At 43.1% G+C, this 16,609-nt stretch overlaps 1 protein-coding gene across 9 annotated transcripts in view; it reads left to right on the forward strand.

Moving 5' to 3' along the window:
• The window catches only part of Cobl (cordon-bleu WH2 repeat protein), a 213,354-nt gene that overhangs the window by 184,903 nt on the left and 11,842 nt on the right, over nucleotides 1-16,609 (forward strand). For all 9 annotated transcript variants that reach the window (XM_069995972.1, XM_069995979.1, XM_069995974.1 and 6 more), the window contains 3 exons: nucleotides 1,685-1,994; nucleotides 12,562-12,659; nucleotides 14,189-16,044. In XM_069995972.1, coding sequence (XP_069852073.1) covers nucleotides 1,685-1,994; nucleotides 12,562-12,659; nucleotides 14,189-16,044 — 2,264 coding nt within the window. The remainder of the gene's footprint in view (nucleotides 1-1,684; nucleotides 1,995-12,561; nucleotides 12,660-14,188; nucleotides 16,045-16,609) is intronic.

A 16,609-nucleotide genomic window follows, 5' to 3' on the forward strand; every position in this document is an offset into this window, starting at 1 on the left:
TTGAGAGCTCTAGACCAGTCTGAGTTACATAGTAAGACCTTGTTACAAACTGGCATCTTAAATTGGAACCCCTTTATACAACTACATAGTATAATAAAAAATTAATTTAAAAAATTTAGTAAATTCATTTTAAGAGCTGGGAAGGAAGCTGGCTATACAAAGGCATTCATGGATTCTGTGTATCACCTTGTGTGTTTGTGCATCTAAGCTACTCTTCCTCATTCTTGTTCTTTCCTTTTGAGCTCTTCTGTGAAATGCTTATTCTTTTAAATGTTTGTTCTGATGCTTACGATGCTGTTCAAGATGTCCTATAAACCCACACCTGAAGAGATCTTCCTTTGGTTTGTTAATTACACACTGTTAGCCTAGAGTCAGGTGGAATATTGGTGGTAGTGAGAGTGGTGCCCAGTAATGCCATTGGAGTATGCCCATGTCTAGGGCGTGCATTCAGGCATTCAAGTCAGGCATCTAGGACCATATCTGGAAGGACTTGGGCTCAAAGTTCAGAGGAACTGAAACAGAACAAGTCCTGATTTTCTGAACTGTAATGGATAGTGCTTAGTTACATTGTGCTTTGAGGAGTCTATTTACCTATTAATCAGCAACCATTCTGATTACAGCTGCCTACAAGTTTGCATTACTATCCTTCAACTGAGAATTTAGGAATCCTAGCAAACTCAGGGAAGAAAACACACACACACACACACACCCTACCATACACCACTTGTGTTTAAGGAATCTCCAAACAACTGGATAGACTGCAAGCCTGTAGTGGTCTCCCAGGAGAACACTAAATTGTTGGCATTTGACAAAATTTGGCTTTGATGAAGTTGAATTTTATAGTAGCTTCTATTGGATTGGATCAGGAAATGCTCAGGGCCCAGAGAACCAAAACCATGGATACTTTTTATTGTGCTTCTAATTTTACCTGAAGTTCTCCTCCCCAGGTCACCTCTACTGTACACCAAAACTTACCCTGCACTTATAAAGGAAGGAGCCCAATGCAAAGGAAGGGAGCCATTAATGCTTAAGACCATATTTCAAATGTAGCTATGAAAAATTTGTCAGAAGTTTCCATGTTTGTTATGTTGCTTAAAATGTCTAATCATTCATAATTTTTTTAAAAAAATAATACAATTCCTTAGCTTGATGCGGGTAGCTCATGCCTGTAATCCTAGCTTCTCAGGAGTCTGAGATCTGAGGATCATGGTTTGAAGCCAGCCCAGGCAGGAAAGTATGTGAAACTCTTTCTCTGTTAACTATTAAAAAAGCACAAGTGGAGCTATGGCTCAAGTGGTACAACACCAGCCTTGAGTGAAAAAGTTAAAGGACAGCACCCAGGCTATGAGTTCAAGCTCCAATACCAGAACTTCAGATAAACCAGAGGTTTAACCATTTCATTCACCACATCATTCATCACTTTGAATATTTAAATGCTTTTAACCCATAGACTTACAGAGATGCATGTTTAATGGTTAACTAATCAAACACTCAGGTTTTGAGGGACATTCTGCTTTCATTTAGGTGTCCACATAGGCCCTTTTAAATTTTGTCTCCAGAGGAGGAAGCTATTGTTTTAGAACGAGGGTCCACATTTCCCAAAAGTCTGTTGGCAGTTGCTCTTGCTAGGCACTGTGGGACCTGAAATGGCTTGTGCTGACTTGTCCTTGCCTGTCTTGTCCAGTGAGCCTACCCCTGAGGCCTGGCAGTCACTGCAGCGTGGACGGAGTCCCACAGCTGCCACCAGAGGCTGAGGAGACGGGCTCTGTGGGCAGCTGTTTTGCCTCGGAGGATACAACTGAGGACTCAGGGGTGATGAGCTCCCCCTCAGACATCGTCTCTCTGGACTCACAACATGACAGCCTCAAATCCAAGGACAAATGGGCCACAGACCAGGAAGACTGCAGTGACCAGGACCTGGCTGGAACCCCAGACCTGGGTCCCCAAAAGAGCCCATCGTGGGAAATAAATGGCTCTGGCAGCTCACATCCGAGGTGAGTCACAAGGGGATGTCACCCACACTCATCCGATGTTCTGAGGAGGGGACTTTGTCACAGATACTCAGTTACCATCTATGTGCCAGATGCCTCCCACTGCAATCCTCATTCTGATCTGGAGGTTTCTCATCTACCGTCAAGTCTTCCTGCTGGTTGTATATAGTAACACATCATAATGACATTTGATGCAAATGCTGCCATATTCCTTCTCTACTTTTCTACTCAACAGACTTTTTTTGTTTTGTTTGTTCCAGTACTGGGATTTGAATTCAAGCCCTGGGCACTGTCCCTTTAGCATTGGTGCTTTACCACTTGAACCATATCTCTGCTTCTACCTTTTTGGTGGCTAATTAGAGATAAGAGTTTCATGAATTTATCTTCCTAGGTTAGCTTTGAAGTTCATTCCTCAGATCTTAGCCCCCTGCATAGCTGAGCTACAGGCACCCTGCTAAAAGCATTTTTTCAAGACCTATCCATGATGATGTATGTATCCATTTTTTAATTGATAGATTCTTAGATTGCTCCAGTATTTCAGGACTGAAAACACCAAGTCTTACACACACACACACACACACACACACACACACACACACACACACACACACACACACACACACACACACACACACACACACACACACACACACACACACACACACACACACACTACTGTTATCAAGCAGACAGTTTTCTAGAAAAGAAATTATTATCAGCAAGAGTAATCTTCAACTTTATGTAATATTGGGTCATTATTCTTCAGATCCTCCAGTGGTCTGTGACTATCTTGTTATTCCAAATTTGAGATTAGTAGACATGCTGAGCTATCACTTGACATCTTGTGTGACTTCGTTTTGTAATCCTGTGATCAGTAAGGGTGAGATTCTTCTTTTTGTTAACAATTTGGATTATTTTCTTTTATGATTGCCTATTTGTGTACTTGGTTCTTTTTGCAAAGTTATGTTACCTTTTTAGCATGTTAATTTCTCCTCTGTTATTTACACAGGAAGAATCTCTAAACCATGGCTTGAGTTGAACTTTGTTTTTCTTAATTTGTCTAATAATTGCCTTTGTATATAAGTGAAGATGGGAAGAGGGGAGTGGCCAGTGCTAGGTCTTGACCTCAAGGACTAAGTCTGGAGCTACCACTTGAGCCACACCTCCACTCCTGGCTTTTTACTGTTTAATTGGAGATAGACTCTCACAGACTTTGCTGTCTGGGCTGGCTTTGAACTGAGATCCTCAAATCTTAATCTCCTGTATAGCTAGGATTAAAGGCACAAGCCCCCCCCTCACCTGGCAATATGAATGTTTCATCTCCCAGATATGTCTGATCTTTGCATATTTAAGAGATTCTTGAAATTGCCCTAAGAGGCTCAGTAGTCTGGATTTCTTATAAGGGCTGTCCTGTGTCCAGGGTTTGTTTTCTTATGTGTTATGAACACACACACACACACACACACACACACACACACACGCACACACACGCACACACACGCACACGCACACGCACACACGCGCGCTCCTCAGTCTTAGGGCAGGAACTCAGGGCTTGGCTGCTGTCCTTTAGCTCTTTTGTTCAAGGCTAGCCCCCTAGCACTTTGAGCCACAGCTCTCATTCCAGTTTCTGGTGATTAGTTGGGCTGGCTTTGAACCATGATCCTCAGCTCTTAGCCTCCTAAGTAGCTAGGATTATAGGCATGAGCCACCAGTGTTTGGCTATGAATTTGTATTCTTAATCAGGCTCCTTTTCCTCTGCTGGGTGGATGTCAGGTTTCCACCTATGGATCAATCTGTGTACACGTTCTTCTGTGCCACCCTGCTTTATTTCTTCATCTATCATAGCAACACCATGGCTGTGGTTCCATGTTTTTCATAATACTATTTCCCTCTGTGTCTTGTCAATTTTCAGTTAAGTTTAAGATAAACAATATTATGGAAATATTAGTAGAAATAAGATTTTAAAAAGAACTCCTAAGTCAATAACCAAATGAATGCTTTTGTATTTTTTTTATGTTTTCTCCAAACATGCCACCGAAAACACACACTTCCTCATCTGGCTAATGGAATTATATCACTATTTTACTTTGAGTTATTTTTGCCTATTATTTTATCATGAGCACTGACAGACCCCTGTTATTATATATATTCCTTAATAACTAAAATTAAAAGTCTAGCTGGGCCTTGGTAGCTCACGTCTGTAATCCTAGCTACTCAGGAAGCTGAGATCTGAGGATCAAGATTTGAAACTAACTCAAGCAGGAAAGTCTATGAGACTTTTATCTCCAATTAATCAACAAAAAGTTGGAAGTGGATCTGTGATTCAAGTGGTACAGGGCTAGTTTTGAGAGAGAAAAAAAGCCCTCAGGAACAACACTCAGGCCCTGAGCCTCAGGACCAGAACCAAAATATAAAATCACATCCAACCTTAGAGACCCATCTTTTATGTTATCAGAAAGGAAATTAGAAGTCAACCATCTATTCCTTTCTACCTATACCCCAACTAGTCCCCTTCATACATACGCTTCTTGGTCTATAATATTTTCAGCTAGAGTAGATAAAAATTAAAACATCTCCCTTTTAGTTATTTAATGCAGAGATGTCTATTTCTACTATAATCTGTTTGTTCCTCATTGCAAAACCCTTTCGTGCATTTGAGCTACAGCTGAGACTGCTCACACACTTTGAACACAGGCCCCAGGGATACTGTGTATAGAACACATGCTCTGTTTTGCTGGCACTAACCTTCATGTGAGATCTTGATGCTTTTTCTCCAGATAGGAGAGTGAATGGCCTGTGGCCACAGCCAGGATAATCCTTAATTTTTGGAACCTGATGCTTTATGAATATATTCTTCTGCCCTCACCTCCAGGGTGCTACCAAACTTGACAATAGTCTCATGAGTTGGAGGATGTTTTAGAACCTGAAAGGCAGTTGACTTCCTGCTATAAGCTGTTTAGCCTTCAAGAGTCCTCTCAACATTACCTATGATTCTTTTTTTTTTTTTTGGTCAGTCATGGGGCCTGAACTCTGGGCCTGGGCACTGTCCCTCAACTCTTCAGCTCAAGGCTAACGCTCTACCACTTGAGGCACAGCACCACTTCTGACTTTTTCTCTTATGTGGTGCTGAGGACTGGAACCCAGGGCCTCATGCATGCAAAGCAAGCACTCTACCACTGAGCCACCTTCCCAGCCCCTTGCCTATGATTCTTAATACACAGAGTGTGGATAATAACAGCAACCTGCCAGAGGTACCAGGGGTTGGTGACAGACATGCAGGACTGTACAAGTAGGACATATTGCATAACTTTTAAGCAGTATCTGTAATCATAATTACTAATTCTCCAGGCACCAGTGGCTCATGCTTGTAATCCTAGCCACTCAGGAGGCTGAGATCTGAGGATCAAAGTTGGAAGCCAGCTTAGACCGAAAAGTCCATCAGATTCTTATCTACAATTAACCAGCAAAAAGCCATGTGTGGAGATGTGGCTCAAGTGGTAGAGTTATAGCCTTGAGCAAAAAATCTCAGTAACAGCACCTAAGCCCTAAGTTCAAGTCCCAGTACCATTAGGAAATGGTGTTAGCATGGATGTCCATGTTGATCATTTTCCTTCATGAGGCTTCAGTCAGCTCCTCATCCAAATAAAGAAGAAATTATCTCTGAGTTCCCCAGTTTTGTCTGAGGTGTTAATTTGTTGAAGCCAACCTGAGCAGGAAAGTCTTGAGACTCTTACCTAGTTAACTAGAAGAATCCAGAAGTAGAGTAGTGTCACAAGTGGTAGAGCACTTGCCTTGAGTAAAAAAGCTAAGGGACAGGGCCCAGGCTCTGAGTTCAAGGCTCTATACTGGTGCGCGTGCACGTGCACACACACACACACACACACACACACACACACACACACACACATATACACAATTCCTCCATCAACTTCGGGGCATGTGACTTCAAGTCAGCTGAGAGGGTGGGGCCTGCAACCTCAGTGTAAAGTCTACAAATAGACCCAACCCTTAGACGTCCAGTTCATTCCAGTCACTAGTTGAGTGGAGCCCAAGGCTGTAACCACAGGAACTCATTAACCACAGGGGCATCTGCCACATTGAACACATCTAGAACCAGGAAACTATGTAACCAGAGGGACACGGTGACCACAGAAGCACTTAAAAGTCATTTTGTACATTCTAGGTGCCAAGGCTTTGTAACTCTAGGAAGTGCCTGACCACAGGAACAGTTGGGACATGCAATACCCTGAAGATTCTAGAATAGTCATAGCTATAAGCACTACAGAAAAATTAGAAATCTGGTATGTTCTAGAGCCCTCTAGAACAGTGAAGTTCCCTACATTGTCAAAGGAGAATTTATCGCACATGAAAAAACATGGAAAGTTACAAAATCCAGTTCTGTAGACACTAGCCATATTTGGCTACTGAGCCTTTGCCAAGTGGTTGGTCCAGTTCAACTGTATTATAAAATATGCACCAAATGGGGCTGGGAAGGTGGCTCAGTGGTAGAGCACTTGCCTTGCATGCCTGAGGCCCTGGGTTCAATTCCTCAGCACCACATAAGCAAAAAGAAAAAAGCCAGAAGTGGCACTGTGGCTCAAGTGGTAGAGCGCTAGCCTTGAGCTGAAGAGCTGAGGACAGCGCCAAGGCCCAGAGTTCAGGCCCCACGACTGGACCCCCCCCAAAAAAATAAATAAATAAAAAATATACACCAAATGGTCCGGCATAGTGGTTCTAGCCTGTACTTGTGATTAGAGGATCATAACTTGAGGTCATCCCAGACAAGACATTAGCGAGGCCCCCATCTCAATAAATAAGCTAGGTGTGGTAGCTTAACCCAGTTATCCCAGCCACGCAAGAAGTACAAGTGGAAGGATCAAGATCCAGGCCTGCCTTTTTGGGGGGGTTGGGGGGGGAGTGGGGAGAACACCACAAACACAAGACCCTACCTACTACTTGAAAAACAGCTAAAGTAGAAAGGTTTGTGGGTCTGGCTCAAATTGTGGAGGGCCTGCCTGGCAAACAAGAGGTTCTGAATTCAAACCCCACTACCACCAAAATAATTTTTAAAAATTAAAAAAACACCAAATCCAGTGCACAATGAAAAGATTATATCAATCATACACATAAATATAAACCATTAGAGAAAATAAAACTTTTGTGTACTGATGGCTCATGCTCAATATCCTAGACATTCAGGAGGCTAAGATCTGAGAACCAAGGCTCAGAACCAGCTTAGGCAGATGAGATACTTATCTCCAGTTAACCAGAAAAAAAAGTCTGGAAGTTGGAGATTTGACTCAAGTAGTACAACACTAGCCATGACAAAAAAGAGCCAAGCAAGAGACCCCAAGACCACAAATTCAAGTACCAGTACCTGCAAAAATAAAAATAGAGGTAACTAATAATAATATGATCTTTTTAAAGAAATAACTACAATAGTGTAAATTATACATACACACATACATATATATATATATATATATATATATATGTATGTATGTGTGTGTGTGTGTGTGTGTGTGTATCTAATTCCATCAAACTCTGTGCTTCGTCAATGCAGAAAGTCTTATAAGGAAAATGGAGGAATCAGATACATCTGACCTCTTCTGCTTGGGGCTCCTAAGCTCCTTGCCTTGATCCATCTAGTTATCATTTTGAAACCACAGGGTTGTCATCAGAGAACTAAATTACTCCCTGAACATTCTCAGACTTTTCCTCTCAGGCTTTTCTTTTTCATTCATTCTGCCGTTGTATATATTTCTTATGGAAACTCACTTAACCACTTCCAAACCAATCATGCCCTAATAGGCTTTGAGTAGATCTTATAAATTTCACGTGGGTAAGGAACTCCTTTCCTTTCCCATAGTAAATAAAAACAAAAATTCCCCAAATCCCTCTTTGTCCTGGTGCTCATGGGACAGCAGGGAGTCCCTACTCTCATTTTGCAGGGACTTGGATGTACATGTGTGAGGCCAGGCAGCCCCCTTTGCTCTACCATCAGAGCCCCTGAAGGCTGGGCCCAGGAGGCAGCTCCACTTCCCAAGCAGGCTGAAGTCCCCAGTGCTCTTCTGTGTGCATGGTAGCCTGGGCAGCAGTCGCCTGAGTATGATTCTATTCTCTGCAGAGTCACCCGCTCCCTGGGAGAAAAGAGCTCTGGCAGTGTTTAATCAACATGTGCAGCCTGATAGGGAAAAGCCTGCCCTCTTGTTTGTTTGCTTTACTTTCTTGGTCTTCAGCCACAACAAAGTGTCAATAAAAAAGCATGTCTGAAGACTGGGTTGTTGGGCGGAGTTGGGAGGTTGGAGAAGGAAACCCGGGAGAGAAACATCTGCACACTTTTGCTTTGTGACAACAGAGACATGGCTTCCTGCCCACTGTTGACTCGGCAGTGACACATGCCTTGGGCTTTCCTGCTGCGCCCACAGGGAGCTGTCCTCCACGCCCAGAGACCAAGCAGAGGAATCTAGTGGTTTTTACAAAGAGGAAGGAATGGATATAAGCCATCAATAACCCTTTGTGGGGAAGACCGTGGGTAGGAGTGGGGAAGAAAAGCTATTATCACTAAATCTCTTCCCCTACAAATCCTAGATTGAAAAGCAAAAGTACATACATGTCTGCTGGCTTTGGTTTTGACTAGATAACCCATTCATGCAGAAGTTGAGGGCTTAGAATGTATCACCGCTGAGTTACATTAGGACCAAAAGCAAGCTGCAAAGAGATGATAGGACTCCTTCTGCCCTTATTTGGAGAAGCCAGGCCCTTAAGAGACATACCAACCAAAGGCCTGGCAGTGGTGCTCAGGACCTTCCTGCCCTTCACTCCACAGTGCATCCAGGCTATTTGCTTATAACATGTGTTCCACTCTGTCTTCCTGGCAGACAGGGTCTAAATACCTAGATCTACCATTAGAGTGTCATGGAGGATCATGGAAGAGAGTGGATGCATCAAAGCCTGAGGTTGAGTGACAGCCATCAGGGACAGAAGGAAGAAGGAATGAGCAAGAAAGAGGAATGTAGATAAAAGGGAACAGGCAATTTCAGCAAGACAGTGTGGTCTGGAAGGTAGGGGAGAAACTATCTAGGATGCCCCAAGGCTCTGAGCTAGATCAGATGAGATCAAGTCAGAGTAGGAAGAGGGTGCTGAAGGCCTGAGGCTCTGGCCTTGCTGCAGATTTCCTGTCATTAATGAACGGACCAGTAGGTCCATACTGGGACTCCTGAAGAAAACAAGTTCACGTGTACCATGTATGGCATAAGCAAATTATAAACTCCTTTGCATAAAAGCCATCACTATTAGCTAGAAGATGAAAGTATTATTTAAAAGTTTTGCTCATTAAAAATTGCCTTATTGCCAGGCACTGGTGGTTCACACCTGTAACCTAGCTATTCAGGAGGCTGAGATATTAGCCTTAAGCAAAGAAAGCCTAAAACTGGCGATTACACATGTGTGCTCTCTCACACACACACACACACACACACACACACACACACACACACACACACACACACACACACACACTTGTTTTATCACTCAAGCTGTTTCCTACTAAACGAGCACAATCCTAAAATACAAGGATAATTCCCCATTTTCAGTCAGGCTGGTTTGTTCGTTGCTATCTGGGTTTCTACTTCACCCTTATCCACAGGCCCATGCTCTTTTAATGTCATAATTACTTTAATATATAATTCTGTGTATTGATTTTTTCACATAACACACTAGGTAAAGCATTGGAACCTATAGAAATTTGTAGACCTAATGATCAGCACAGTTACTAAACTTTTAAATATTTCACTAAGGCTGATCCTGAAGCTACCTCCCTGGCTGAATCTATTTAGCCACTTAGAAAGCAAGGTTCATCCTCCAGAATAAAAATTTTGCCATGTGCAGATATTATTTCATGTTTGGATTTACTGCTGGATGTTTAAAGAATTCTTCACATCAATACAAGAAGCAGGGGTAGGTTTATATATATTTTTCATTTGTTGGATTGTTTCCTTAAGATAAATAATTAAAATGGAGACCCAACACACCAATATTGTTACAAAGATAAAGTGATTTTCCTTTGTTGGTATCTGGTTCCATTTGCTCTCCAGTTACAACCAGTAAAAATTAGTGTGGACGTTAGATCTATTTTAGCTTCATCAACTTAGGGTGGCAGTTATTTTGTAGTTTGACATTTATGAAATCAGTGAAATTTTTAATAGTAAATTTGTTTTTAGTGCTTCTTAATATCATTCTTATCAATGTGTGTACACTTAAAAGCAAATACTTGAAAGTAGTAGTATGCAATTTTGATTGAGTGTTAAGCTCTCTATAAGAAGAGCATTTTAAAATTCGGAATTTTGGTCATATACATATACACACAAATATATTAATTAAACAGTGGTGTATATAGTCTAACATGCATTCTAACAAAATGAATACTAGGAAGCTAGAACTTGAGCTGTTGGGGAAGTGAGGATAGATGAATAAAGAGAGGAAGGGTGGGTGAATGCAGTCATAATACTCAATGTATATATGTGAAAGTGGAACTGGGAAAATTGAGGGGTTGGGGGAAATGTGGGAGGTTAATAAAAGGGATAACATCGATCAAGATACATTGTACTCATAAACTGACATACTGAATTGAAACTACTTAAAAGAATTATTTTAAGTTTTCTGTTTTCAATCTCAAGTACTATTTTGTCAATTTCTACATTTTTTTCTGCCACATATTTTACGGAATATTTAAATTTATTCCATTGAACTTCATGAAAGAAAAAAAACTTTAGCAAAACGCATTCAGATCATTAAAGTCCAAAGCCAAAGCAATAGGAAGGACATTTGTGCACCTCTTGTGGTCCTTATTAATTGGCCCACATGCACACACATCTTCAACCAGCCCCCTTTGTCTGTCCTGTCAGAAGACATTAGCTGAGGCTGATCCTGGAGCCAGTCCCTGGCTTCCGAATGGACATGGTCACTAAGAAAGAAAGGCTCATTTATCAGAATGAAAACTTTGCAGCGTAAGTGAGGATTGTGCAAGGCATATTTCATGCATCATTATCTGGGCCTGATTAGCAATGAGGGAAATTGGTCCTCAATGTTAACAATCAGCTTTCACTAAAGATAGACAATTGCCATAGACATGTCTCTGTGTTTTCTGCACAATAGGAAACTAAAGGCAAGAGCCCCTGCAAAGACCGCCTTCAAATTGTTTTGTCAGTAGTTGTCTCACAGATGTCACTGTCTCTGTGACGCAAATACAGCAAGATTCTGCTGTCCTGAGCAGCTAGGCTCCCATCTTCTGGGAGGCCTGGTACCCGGGGGTGGGGGGGAAGGGGCACCTTTGTCTTCTCGGCCTCAGACATGGCCAGGCCCCTTGGCTGGCAAAGTGTGTCCTTTCTAGGGCCTTAAATGTTAGTGAAACCTTGCCCAGGTCTGTTGGTCTGTAACAGAGTGTCCCATCTGTGCAGTGATGATTGTATACGCTACCCACCTTAGAAATAACTTGTGATTATTATAAAAGAAATTATGCTAATGAACACAATCCAGGGCCTGGCATGTGAAAGCTATGTTATTCTGGCCCAAACACATAGTCATTAGGGCCATGCTTCTGGGCGCTTCTTCCTACTGGGTCTCCTAAAACATTTTGGGGAAAGACATAAGTGAGGAATGGCAAGAGTGAGAGCTATTTCTGTTCATGTTGTACTCAAGGAAAAAACCTGGGGAGCACAGCCTAATGAATGGTGTGATCGGGTCCCCCAGACTCCCGCTGTCCTCTCCATTACCTGCTCAGTGCAAAAAATAATCTGGAGTAGAAGTGTGGAAACGCTCAACAGGACTAGGAAAGCACCTTATTGTGGCCTGAGATGTTTCATTTCAGAATGTGGCAGGTTGGTCACAGCTCAGGAAGGCACAGGTAGAGGCATGAAGGTGTAAAATTGCCGGACTCGGAAAGTTCTCTTGCACTTGTTATTCAACCACCTCCTTGTGCAAAGCTCCTCTCCAAGTCTCTGTATGCCACAGCCTGTGTCATCCAGGGGGCTTCGAGGAACACTGAGGAAAAAGCTACACTCTAAGGAACAACTCAGTGAGTTCTAATGGGCTGAAGCTTAGAACTCTGGCTACAGACTCAAGTGTAACTGTGTGTGGTTCTGGCGATGCTATCACTGACATAGACATACCCTAAATGCACCATGTATCATGCACATCACATACCTAGAGATAGTCCCAAACACACCATATATTATCATACACAACATGCATGACAAATACAAGTCAAATAATGTTGCCCATGTGTGTACATACTCCAAACTCACCATATGTCATGTACACAGCCCATGTGCCACATACAACCTACCCACACATGCACACATACAATCCAAGCTAACCATATGTCACACTCCCATACACACTTCACATGCAATCTCTGTCTCAGTAGTTCCAAGGCCAACAATGGTCTGGCACAACTCTGAAGCTTGAGCTTGAACATGGGCTGTCCGGTCCTTGTATATTTCTGCTAGTATTTTAAATCAGTGCCAGTGTAAATAAATGTTCTTCCTTTCTCATCCATCATCTCTAGAAATGAGAATGCCATCATTCCCTCAAATGATGATGAAGATCTGTTCATTACTGGGCAGTTCCATAAAACCCTGGCAGAACTTGATGAAGACCTAGAAGGTAAGAGGCTGCAGCTTAGTATTTTGATCCTGTACTGTCATCGTAGATACTTCTGGTCATTTTTCTGAGTGTACTCTCCTATAATGAAATGACGAAGAGATTTGTGGAGATAGACTGGATAGCTCTGAGACTGAGCCTTCAGAAGAGCATGGCTTTAAGGGCTGAGCTCTCTCTCAGGTAAGGGAGGGTGGATCCTCTTGGACTACTCTTCATAGGAGCTCCAAGCAGTACTGAGAAGCTGTCTGAATGACTGCTTCGAACACATTGTGACTAATACTAAATTTTCACACTGAAAGGTATGGCTCATGCCTATAAGCTTAGCAACTCGGAGTCTGAGATCTGAAGATCACAGTTCAGAGCCAGCCTGGGCAATTGAGAGAGACTTATCTTTGGTAAACTACCAAAAAAGCCAGAAGTAGAGCTGTGGCTCAAGTGATAGAACACCAGCCTTGAGTAAAAATAAGTAAATAAATAAACAACTAAGGAACAGAGGCTAGGATCTAAGTTCAAGATTCACTACCAGTGCGCGCACGTGCACGCGCACGCACACACACACACACACACACACACACACACACACACACACACACACACACACACACACACACACACACACACACAGTGTTCCACTCAGATTAATACTCAAATGAGCTATAGCAAAACAGTATGGCACAAAGATGAAGAGGTATCTTTACTTGCTGGTACATGGCAGTGGGGAACAGAACAACCTTTTATCCTGAGTAAGCCAATTAATCCTTGATAGTGGAGGATCTCATGGCATTGCTGTTCTACTGATAGGCCAAAGCAGATACAAATAATTTCAGTAAACAAATAAGAGTTCTTTTAAAAACAAAGGACATGCTTTTTTCTCCAAGACACACATTGAAAATAAAATAGAAACTATATATTGATCGTGTCTTAAAGAAGAAAGCACCCTATACAAGTAATCAATAATTTTTGTCAAACTCACTTTTCAGTTTCTTGTCCCGAGTGTAGGGTTAGCAGAGCTGAGAATCTGAACCAGCTGTGCAGGGTCCCACAGCCTGTGACCACATGACCTACTACATCATTTACTGCTTTGAAGAGTCAGTGTAATTTAGAAGAATTCAAGACTTACTCATTCTCTTTTTAAGAAACTTATCCCACATATCTTGCCATGCTTCTGGTAGAAACAAAAAACATGAAGGCCCAAACCCCATGTTTGCCATCATATTCCTGTTTGGAGAATAGACTTTCCTAGAAGCTTAGATTTAGAAATCTCTTGGTTAGTTCAAAAATGTTAGCAAAATAAACACCTTACCTTGAAATATCATATCCTCAAGCAAATCTTACATTGCGTATTAGGAGTTGAGATTCTGACCCCAGACATATATAGACTTTAAATCAAAATTGTATTTCAAAGTGCATATAAAAAAATTAAACAAAAGTTAACTTCAGGAAAATCAAAGTCTTGACCCTGATTGCACTAAGCCTTTTGAATGAGAATGCCACTAGCAGTGTCAGTGACTTGTTGTTCTCCTCCTTTGCAGAAATAGAAGAGAGTTACGAATCGGACCTCAGCTCTCTAACCAATTCCATAAATGGTGTGTCCAACCACTGCATGCCAGAGGCTGTAATTCCCTATGATGACACAGATACAATCCCAGTGACATTTATTGGGGAAGTTTCTGATGATCCTGTGGACTCAGGGCTGTTGTCCAATAGCAACAACAATGCTGGTTCTTTTGGCAAAGGGGATGTTGCCAGTGGGAAATCCCACCTACTCCCATTTCAGTCTGAGAACAGCCAGCCACATGGAAGGAGGCAGAAAGAAGAGGCTGACCCTTTCCCTCCATCCCAGGACATCACAAAGGGAATTCAGTCTCCTTTAGCCAACATCTCTCAGGATGAGACTTCAACTGTAATAGGGTCCAAGATGACTTCTTTTACTTCAGAACTTTACATACATGGTCTAAATGCAAAGGGAAAAGGCCAGGTGCAAGGCTCTGCTCAAACTGAGAAGATGCACGAGATCCAGAGAGTAAATTCAAAGCCAGCCATCAGAAAGGACAGCGACAGTGACACTCCAGCCTTGGTACCACCACCGTGGTCTCAGCGAGGCCAAACTCCAGGACGAAGCCCTGGGCTTAAGTATGGCCTCACAACATACAAAATTATTCCTCCGAAGTCAGAGATGAAGTGTTACGACAGGGGTGTGTCCCTCTCCACGGGTGCCATTAAGATCGATGAACTAGGCAATCTGGTGACTCCTCATGTGAAAGGCGGCAGGACCATCTCCCGCTCATCAGCCGTTGCTGAATCAGAAACTCCACCCATTGGGAGAGTCAAAGAGTTCTGGATGTGTAACTCAATGGAAAAGCACGTGAACCGGCCCACAGAAAGCTCAGCCCAGCAGACCCCCGCTCACACCACCACCACCACTTCACCAGCAAAGCCACCACAAGACCACAGACTCCAGGCAGCCCAGCAACAGTCTGGCCCCCGAGAATATGGATCCCCCTTGGATGAGGAGCGAAGCCAGCCACCTTCAACGGTCACCAAAGTGCCAGCAGCTAATACCACAGAAGTCCCATTCCTCAAGCCTCAGAGAAGAACATCCAGCCAGTATGTGGCCTCTGCTATTGCCAAGCGAATAGGACCCATGAAAGTCCACAGCAGTGTGGCGAAGCAGCCTGAGAATGGTGAGAAGAGCCATGAAGACAGAGGACCAAAGCTCGTAGGACCACCTCCCACTCTGAAAGACAACATAGCCTCCCCCAACCTGTACTCTGAGGCACAAGGGAAAAAGCCTGATACGAAGCAGCCCTCTGCCTGCCTTCACAGCAGTCCTGGGGCAGAGTTGGCTGTATCGGGATCCCACGCCAGAGGGGAGGTCAGCTACCCAGCCAGGAAACTACCCACTCAAGACTGTCCTGCTGCTGTCCACAAAAGCTCCTATTTCCCACCAGTCAGATCTTCCCAGAAGGATCCTATTTCTGTGGGTCAGGGCTGTGGTTTCAGTGAAAAGCAAAGCACAAGTAACCAAAAGACAAGCTCAGCATCTGACCCCACGCGCCCACCAGAAAGGGCACCCCCTTCGTCTCTGCGCTTGGCAGAGGCTCCGAGTTCCGGCAGGGCACTGGCGAATGGCTCTACCTGGGTCTCAGTGAACAGCGAGCGTTCATGCTCTCCAAAATTATCTAGCCGCATCATCCTAGAAACAGAGGAAAAGCCCAGTTTGTTATCAGATGCTCATGAGACAGATGGGACTTTGCCACCCAGCATTTTTGGGCCAAAGAAAAAATTCAAGCCTGTTGTACAAAGACCAGTTCCAAAAGATACATCCCTGCACAGTGCCCTGATGGAAGCCATCCACTCAGCAGGCGGGAAGGACAAGCTCCGAAAGGTGAATGAGGGGCATTCTGGGGACAAGTGCCGGGAGCTGTTTACCCATGTCCCAGAACCTTAGGATAACATCAGAGAGAGAAAGAAAGACTAGCAGCAGCAGCAAAGTTTAACACATCCTTCAATTCAACTAGAATTTCTGTCCCCTTCCTCCAGAATATGTGACTAGAACCACTTAGAGCCTACAGATAATAGGTTTCAGCTTTTCAGGTTCAACTGCCCTGTAGAAAAGATGGCAGCCAATAAAAGTTAATTTGCCTGACCAGTAGAGTTGAGTGGCTGGGGTACAGGGCTGTGCACACAAGGTCTTAGAGCAGTGAATGTTTGTGAGATTTCTATTCCTGTAGAAAAATGCCTGAGGTAATCAAGTGAAAAAGGGGGAATGTTTTATTTTGGATTACTATTTGGAGGTTTCAGTTCATAATCAGTTGACACGTGCTTTGGGAGTTACAAAAATACAACACAGCATGGTAGGAACATGTGACACAGCAAACCACGTAATGGCCAGGAGCAGAGAGAAAGAGAAAGAAACCAAGATCTCACTATCCCCTTCAAGGGCCCAACTT

This window comes from Dipodomys merriami, unplaced genomic scaffold (genome assembly GCF_024711535.1).
Source record: "Dipodomys merriami isolate MVZ:Mamm:240054 unplaced genomic scaffold, mDipMer1.0.p SCAF_5, whole genome shotgun sequence".
NCBI lineage: Eukaryota > Metazoa > Chordata > Mammalia > Rodentia > Heteromyidae > Dipodomys > Dipodomys merriami.